Genomic DNA, 8,625 nt, shown 5'->3' with positions numbered 1-8,625 from the left:
TTTTTTTTTCTCTCTTTGATTGATTTGCTGGTTGGGCTGAAGGTCGGGCTAATGAGGTTATTATCGCATCCAGGTCATGTACACCGAGCTGGCGAGCTTGAGCGAGGTGATGGCTGTTGGGACTGCCGCTGCCCTGGTTCCCATCCGCTTCATCGAGCGGAAGTCGACTGGGGATCGGTTTGTTTATACCGAAGAGAAGACCGCCGGTCCTGTCTGTCAGAAGCTATATGCTGAGTTGACCAGCATCCAACGCGGAGAGGCAGAGGATAGCTTTGGCTGGTGTCGTGAGATTGAGCAGGTTACTGCCGCATAGCTGTTCTCACCATTGTGAGGATTTATACCAATAATCTATTTCTTTCAATTCGTTCAATTCAAGGTTTCTTTTTCTTCTTTCTCTACAGAGTGACTTCAACCGGACTGCTTTCAGTTCAGATCCTGAGTCTCTCTCACACATACATACTTAGTCATGTTTTGGGATCCAGTGAAGATGATGGGCCAAATCCAAATGACCGCATATGCAAAGAGAAAGAAAACGCAAAGTCACGGGACAATTCAATAACTAATGGGAGACTCGAGCGATCCGAAAGCACCAGAGATCTCCGACACACTTAACGCAACTGTCACAGATGACTACAGTATAATCCAATCGACGGAAAGTGATAGAAAATCAAAATCACTAGGCAAATTATAAAGTCACAGAATGAATACAGTCAGTTACAAATACATTGGAATTAGCTGACAAAAGATCACTATCCTCCTCTCACCAAAACAATATGCCCTGCACACACAATAACTGCCAGACAGAATCTCTCATTGCCTCACACGCAACTGCACAATCGGTCCATCCTTCGCAGCAGTAACATGATCCCTGAGTTGATACTCTCCCTCCCTCTCCCTCCCCACCCCCTGCGCCAACGACCCTCCACCAACCTTCTCACTCCCCGGCGCCGGACGGAAATCATACTTAGACAGCAAGTACGCCATGGTCAGAGTCAGCTCTGTCAAAGCCAACCCTTTGCCTAAACAACTGCGGGGCCCAATTGAGAACGGGTTGAAAGCCGATCGCGCAACTTGGACCTTTTCAGGTCGCTCGTCGAGCCAGCGCTCCGGCAGATACTTAAACGGCTCGGGGTAGTACTCGGCGTTGTGGTGGATGGCATAGATACAAGTTCCCACATCGTAGCCACGCGGCACAGGGTGACCGTCAATCACCACCCCATCCTGGACGACCTCGCGCCAAAGCGAACTACTCGCTGGCGGCGACATGCGCAGACTCTCGTCGATACAGGCGCGGAGATACACACAGCCGGTGAGCGCCGCGCCGAGTGTGACGTCGTCCGGGCCGGCGAAGGCGGCGCGCACTTCGTTCTTGACCTTCTCGTAGACTTCGGGGTGACGGCAGAGGTAGAAGAAGGTGGATGCGATTGCCGTGGAGGAGGTATCAGACCCTGATTATCAAGAGTGAGTAAACTGGCACCCAAAAGAACAGAGGTGGGAGATGCATACCGGCAACAATCATAGTAGTACTTTCCGCTCCGATCTCGGCCGGGGTGAAGCCCTGCTGCGTCTCGGGGTCAACCGCATCCAACAGGAACGAGAACACGTCTTTCCGCTTCAACGGCTTGGCCGACATGCGCTTCTTGAGCAGCTGGTTCACGAATTTAATAAAGAAGTTCCGGCCAATGATCGCCTGCGGGAAGAGCTTGCGGTCGAGGCGGCGCGTCGCCAGCTCACCGGCCTGGAGCAGCACCCCCGTGCGCACGTTAGAGTCTTCAATGCACCGGACGATCTCGCGGTTCTTGGGGCTGCCAATCAGATCAAAATTCACTCCGAAGATGACGCTGGACATGATGTCGAAGGTCAAGTAGTTGCTCCACTTGGCCATGTTTTGCGGCGCAGACCATTCCCCGACTGGACCCTCCTCGGGGATGTCCTTGGCCAGAGAGTCGCAGAAAGCGCGCACGAGCTGCATTATTGTTTCCTCGTAGCCACGGAGGGCCTGATCGCCGAACCCCTGGCCGATGATACGTCGTTTGCGACCATGCTGCTTCTTGTCAATGAGGGTCAGGGTGTTGGGGGCTCGGTGGACCATCGCCCCGTAGGCGGAGGATTTCTGGAAACTCTTGCTAAAGGCATAGATTTCTATATCATAGAGTAAATCTTTAGTGAAATGAACTATTAAGATGAGCGAAGCGCAACGGGAGGCAATAGACCTTTCAAGCCAGTGTTGGTGTTGAACAGCACGCGGTTGGGAGCATATCGGACAATGTCACCTGGCAACCCTCCATGTCAGCAAACGTCCAGAACTATCACCGAACGACAGGAGACAGACCATATTTCTCATGACAACGCATCATATGCAGGTGTAGATCCCCCTTCCATGCGTGATATCCTCCATAGAGATTCGTGATCTTGGCCAGGACCGGCCCGGGGAATTTGGCCAGAGGATGGAACCAGATGCGATAAACGCAGACGGCGAGGAGCTGTGCGTGGAAGCAGTCAGTAATCACGTATTTCAAAACCCAAAGAAGAACCTACATATCCCACCAGGGCGAGAGGCACTGCCTTGACCAGAGTCAAGACAGGCAGCTCTCTCAGGACAGCAACGGTCTCCATGCTGAACACTAAAAGACCACCTTGAGAGAGAAGAAAAAATAAAAAGAAAAAGAAAAGGCGAAGCGCTCGTGGAGTGCGTAGCTCTATAGTGGATAACTTTACCTCAACAAGCGTACCACAATCCAAGAAATACCGCCGTCGTCAGCAACAAGCAATGGTCTGACATCGATTCAAGCCTCTCAATACCCCATCGTCTGGGATGAATCAGCTATAGAGTGTTATTGCTCGCGCGAATTGAGTCTAGTCGAAGGATCCGACCTGCGCCTCCACATGGGTTGAGGATCTGATCCTGCCGTGGGTCTGCCAAGTAAGCCCTAAGTTCCACTAAATCATGTCGGATCATCATGCATGGTGAGCAACTAGGCGGATCCCTTGGGGCCAAACCGCCCCCAACTAATCCTTCCTAATCCTTGCAGGGATGCCATGATAGTTTCAATGATGTTCAGGCCACATGGCTGAGTTCGCAGGAGCGGACCACATGGGCACAGCTCCGACGCAGCTAGTCAAGGCGCAACCAGCGCCATTGCCAGGACTAACCGAGCCGAGGAGTATACAACCGAGAAAAAGACGATATAGAGGGATCGTGTCAGACAGTTTTACCTTCGGGGTATCAGATTCTTTTCTGTGAGAACATGAGCCATGTTGCCTGTCACTATGCAGCCCCAGGTGGAGCAGCAACTGGCCTATCTACTCTTGATTGAGTTGCTGGCGTGAGTCCTTGCCTTGTTGCATGATCACTCGAGAGAGATCGATCGATCGCTGACTGCCATGGTGTTGGGTCTAGACATCAGTTTGCGTCCCCGGTCCAATGGTAAGCAGACACTGTTCCCTTTCGTCCCTGGAGGATACTCGTGTAACTTGGTATGTGTTCGAACAGGATCGCCACGCAAGATGCCTTCCTCAAAGAATACAACGTCGAACGCTTCGTCGAGATCGGGCCCGCCGATGTCTTGACGGGTATGCTCAAGAAGACCGTAGCCCGCCACTTTCGATCGCAAGATGCTGCACGCCATATGACCCGAAAGTTCCTCTCCTATGCACAGAATGCACAAGAGATCCAGTATCTGTTGGAGGCAGCTCCCGCGGTAACAGCCACAGGGAGCCAACCTGCGGTCGCATCGGCCAAGCCCACAGCCACCCCAGTCGCTACTGCGGTGCAAGCGACCATGGAAGTCTCGAAGACAGATAGTCCCACGGCACTGCAGGTCAATGTCGCTGCATCGGCCCAAGTGGCCCAAGCCGCGCCGCTCCCCGATTGCCCGGTCGACGCGAAGGAGATCGTGATTGCCATCATTGCCGGCAAGCTGCGAAAGAGCCATGGGGAATTAGCCACTGAGAAGTCTATCAAGGCGCTCGCAAGCGGTAAAACTTGCCCCTCGCTTAATCAAACAACCTTCGGGGGTCTGTACACTCTGCTAATCGAACGGACTGTAGGTCGATCAACCCTAGAAAACGAGATTGTGGGCGATCTCGACGCCGAGTTCGGCTCCCTCCCCGAGAAGCCTGAAGACCTCTCCATCAACGAGCTGGCCAGCCTCCTACAATCCGGGGCCGCATTCACCGGCCAACTCCGCAAAGTGTCCACGGGCCTGGTCTCCAAGGTCTTCGCCCAAAGGCTCCCCGCGGGATTTACCAGCGGGGATGCGCGCGATTATCTGCAGTCGCGCTGGGGCTTGAGCGTCGGCCGACAGGACGCCATCTTCCTACGAGCCAGCACCGTCCCAACCGCCACAGCCCGACTAGGGGACTCGCAAGAAGTCCAGTCGTTCTTGGACGGGATCGTGCAGCAATATGGGACGGACCACGAACTCAATTTCGCCGCCGCCGTCTCCTCCGCCGCCGCTGCGGTGACCGTCGCAGCCCCGGTGGTCGACAGTGCCGCTCTCAACGCCATGGTCAAAGAGCAAGATAAGCTCAAGCAGTCGCTGATGGAGTTATACGCCCGGCTTCTGGGTAGGAACCTGCGACAGGGTGCTCAAGACGCCCTGAAAGCCCAACTCGCCACCGCCGGGCTGCAACAACAACTCGACGGCATCGCCGCCGAGGTGGGCGACGTGTTTTTGTCCGGAGTCCGTCCGCTCTGGGCGGCTCCCAAGCTGCGTCGCTTTCACTCGAGCTGGAACTGGGTCCTGCAAGACACCTTAGACCTCTTCCATCGGATCCTGCGCGGCGACTTCTCCGAGACGGAGGATCTGGCCAAGTACAGCAACGCGATCGCCAACCGCTCGAGTCCCCGCCTGGTGCGGCTGATGAAATACCTGGCTAGCAGCAGCCACTCCTCGTCTCTGCTCTGGGGCCCTGGCGTCCCTGAAGCCCAAGCCATCGTGCGCCGCTTGCTGGACCGGTGTGAGACCGCTCGCACGCCGCGGTTCGAGCCGTTGGCCGCCAATTATGATGCCTTCATCGAGGGACCCAGCACGACGGTCGACGAGCAGGGCATGATCAAGTACCGCGAAGTGCCTCGCGACAGTGGATCGCCCGTCATCGCTCCCATCACCATCAAAACCCATCGTCAGGCCGGGGCCTGGCAGACCAACCGGCAGCTGACCACCCTGTACCGCGACGAGGTGCAGTCCGCCTGGACGGACGGGGTCACCTACGTCAACAAGTACGTGCTGATGACGGGAGTCAGCCAGGGCTCGATCAACGCCGAGATCCTCAAGGGGTTCCTGTCTGGTGGGGCCAAAGTGGTAGTCACCACCAGCAGCTATTCCTCCTCCACCACACGCTTCTACCAGAACCTCTACGTCGAGTACGGAGCTCGCGGGTCGGAGCTAATCGTCGCGCCCTTCAACCAGGGTAGCCAGCAGGATATCAACGGGCTGGTGGAGTATATCTTCGCCTCCGCGGAGACCGGCGGACTGGGCTGGGATCTGGACCATGTCATCCCCTTCGCCGCGATCTCGGAGTCCGGCCGCGAGATTGACAACATCGACTCACGCTCCGAGCTGGCCCACCGCATCATGTTGACCAACACCCTGCGGCTGCTGGGCGCGATCAAGAAACAGAAGCAGGCGCGAGGCTATCGCACGCGACCCACGCAGGTCATCCTGCCGCTCTCCCCCAACCACGGCGCCTTCGGCAATGATGGGCTGTACGGCGAGTCGAAGATCGCGCTGGAGTCCCTGTTTGATAAGTGGCACTCGGAAAGCTGGGCGACGTATCTCTCCATCTGCGGCGCCGTGATCGGCTGGACGCGCGGCACGGGTCTGATGGCCGACAACAACATCGTCGCGGCGGACATTGAGAAGCATCACGGCGTGCAGACCTTCTCCACCGCCGAGATGGCGGCGTATATCCTGGTGCTGATGACGCGCAAACTGGCCAGCCAGTGTAACGTGCAGCCGCTGTATGCCGATCTGACGGGGGGTCTGAACACGATCCCCAATCTCCGAGCCACGCTGGATCAGGTCCGTCGGGAGATCGTCGATCAGAGTACGCTACGCACGAATCTGGCCCGCGAGAAAGAGGCAGAGATGAAGCTGACCGTTCGGGGCGCCGCGGCCTCATCCTCTTCCTCTCCTGCATCCGGTGAGGGTCCCAAGACGACGCCTCGGCCACGACTGGCCAACATCCCCTTCACATTCCCGCAACTACCCAACGAGGCGAAAGACGTGCAACCCCTGCGAGCCACCCTGCAGGGCATGGCTGACCTCGATCGAGTCGTGGTGGTGACCGGCTTCTCCGAGGTCGGACCGTTTGGCAACGCTCGCACGCGATGGCAGATGGAGGCGACCGGACAGCTTTCGCTCGAAGGCTGCATCGAACTCGCGTGGATGACGGGGCTGATCCGGCACCATAATGGGCCCCTGGACGGCCAGCACTACACCGGCTGGGTGGATGCGAAGACCCAGAAGGCCGTGCAGGACCTGGACATCAAGGCGCGCTACGAAGAGCATATCCTGGCCCACACGGGCATTCGACTGGTCGAGCCAGACCTGAACCCCAATGAGCCTGCGGGGAAACGCCAGCTCCTGCAAGAAGTCGTCCTGGACGAAGACCTGCCCCCGTTCGAAGTCTCCCTCGAAGTGGCGCAGCAGCTCGTGCATGAGCATGGCGAGAAGCAGGTGGATATCCTACCCCAGGGCTCCGATCGCTGCAGGGTCCATCTCAAGAAGGGAGCCGTGTTGATGATTCCCAAAGCCCTACGATCGGACCACGCGGTTGCTGGCCAGATCCCGACTGGGTGGGATGCTCGTACCTACGGGATTCCCGAGGACGTTGTGACGCAGGTCGATCGGGGCACGCTTTTCACTCTGGTGAGTACCATCGAGGCCTTGGTGGCTTCGGGCATCACCGACCCGTACGAGCTGTATCAGTACATCCATGTGTCGGAGTTTGGGAACTGTATTGGGTCGGGGCTGGGCGGCGTCCACTCGTTGAAGAGTATGTTCAAGGATCGATACCGCGATCACGACGTGCAGAAAGATATTCTGCAGGAGACCTTCATCAACACCACTGCCGCCTGGGTCAACATGCTTCTCCTCTCCTCCTCGGGTCCGATCCGCACCGCCGTCGGAGCGTGTGCCACCTCGGTCGAATCGCTCGAGACCGGCTACGAGACGATCGTCACCGGTAGCGCCAAGATCTGCCTCGTGGGAGGCTACGACGACATGAACCAAGCAGTCGCCGACGAGTTCGCCAACATGAAGGCGACGACGGACGCCGCCGCCGAAGCCACCAAGGGACGACTCCCACAGGAGATGTCGCGACCCTCGGCCGAGAGTCGTAGCGGCTTTGTCGAGTCGCAGGGCAGTGGAGTCGAGGTGATCACGTCGGCGCGACTGGCGTTGGAGCTGGGCTTGCCCATCCATGGCATCATCGCCTGGGTGGGCGCCGCCAGTGACAAGATTGGCCGCTCGGTTCCAGCTCCTGGGCAGGGAATCTTGACGAATGCTCGCGAGAAGCCGGCCGAGCGCTTCCCCTCGCCCTTGCTCAGCGTGCGCTACCGCAAGCGCCGACTAGATGCCCGGTTGGCCCAGATTCAGGAGTCAGTCGACTTGGAGGTGCAGACGTTGGCGGAGCAGCTGGCCAGCGACGAGGGGGGGCTCTCGGAAACCCGCCAGGAGGAGTACCAAGCCCATCTGCGGTTTGTGGAGCAACACGCCCAGCGCCAGCGCAAGGAGGCCCTGAGCACGTTTGGCAACGAGTTCTGGAAGCATGACCCGTCGATTGCGCCGATCCGGGGTGCGTTGGCGGTGTTTGGTCTGAGTGTCAATGACCTGGACTTCGTGACGTTGCATGGCACGAGCACGGTGATGAACGATAAGAACGAGCCGGCCGTGCTGGAAGCGCAGATGCGACACCTGGGTCGGCAGCCTGGCAATCCCCTGTTTGCCATCTCGCAGAAATACCTCACCGGACATCCCAAGGGCGCCGCCGGGGCGTGGATGCTGAATGGGGGGTTGCAAGTGCTGGACACGGGCCTGATCCCCGGCAACCGCAACCTGGACAACGTGGACCGACATTTGGAGCAGAACGAGTACATCGTCTACCCCAATCGGAGCATTCAGACCCGTGGCCTGAAGGCTTTCTCTTTGACCTCATTTGGCTTCGGGCAGAAAGGCGCGCAGGCCATCGTGGTGCATCCTCGTTATCTGTATGCCATGTTGGAGGCGGACGAGTACGGTGAGTACCGGAAGAAGCGTAACACGCGATACCGGAAAGCCTTCCGGTTTTTCCACCGGGGGATGACGACGAATGCCATGTTTGTGCCCAAGGATGAAGCTCCATACCGACCAGACCAGCAGAATGCGGTGTTGTTGGATCCCACGGCTCGAGTCACTGCCAGTACGGGTCCAACTCCTGAGTATCGGTTTTAGGGTCGCTTGCATCGATATGTTCTGTCTGTGGTTCGATCGCTTTTTGGCCTTGTCTCCTGTAATTATGTTCCAATACTTCTTACTAATATATTTTTGCCTTGATCACATTCACTATGGGGTAATAGATACTATTCCGGCGGCATATGATGTTATTGTAGGCAGCCTTCAACAGACAGACTGTGGAGAT

General features: G+C 57.3%; 3 protein-coding genes across 3 annotated transcripts; 2 read left to right on the top strand and 1 right to left on the bottom strand.

Moving 5' to 3' along the window:
- Positions 1-64: 64 nt before the first annotated feature.
- Positions 65-313, top strand: BO72DRAFT_503377 (branched-chain amino acid aminotransferase; the record flags this gene model as incomplete). The annotated part of the gene is made up of 1 exon (XM_040949114.1): positions 65-313. A coding segment is annotated over one exon (249 nt), but the record flags the coding sequence as incomplete, so codon positions are not given.
- Positions 314-810: 497 nt separating this feature from the next.
- Positions 811-2,684, bottom strand: BO72DRAFT_417094 (cytochrome P450; the record flags this gene model as incomplete). Its single annotated transcript, XM_040942604.1, has 5 exons — positions 2,539-2,684; positions 2,333-2,483; positions 2,214-2,273; positions 1,507-2,142; positions 811-1,448 (listed from the first exon to the last, which is right to left on the bottom strand). Exons 1-5 carry the CDS (start codon positions 2,614-2,616, stop codon positions 811-813), a joined length of 1,563 nt encoding a protein of 520 aa, XP_040795499.1. The 5' UTR covers positions 2,617-2,684.
- Positions 2,685-3,270: 586 nt separating this feature from the next.
- Positions 3,271-8,438, top strand: BO72DRAFT_503369 (uncharacterized protein; the record flags this gene model as incomplete). Its single annotated transcript, XM_040949113.1, has 3 exons — positions 3,271-3,326; positions 3,401-3,427; positions 3,494-8,438. 3 exons carry the CDS (start codon positions 3,271-3,273, stop codon positions 8,436-8,438), a joined length of 5,028 nt encoding a protein of 1,675 aa, XP_040795498.1.
- Positions 8,439-8,625: the final 187 nt, after the last annotated feature.

This window comes from Aspergillus fijiensis (genome assembly GCF_003184825.1).
Source record: "Aspergillus fijiensis CBS 313.89 unplaced genomic scaffold BO72scaffold_100, whole genome shotgun sequence".
NCBI lineage: Eukaryota > Fungi > Ascomycota > Eurotiomycetes > Eurotiales > Aspergillaceae > Aspergillus > Aspergillus fijiensis.
This window is presented reverse-complemented; position numbering and strand designations above follow the sequence as displayed.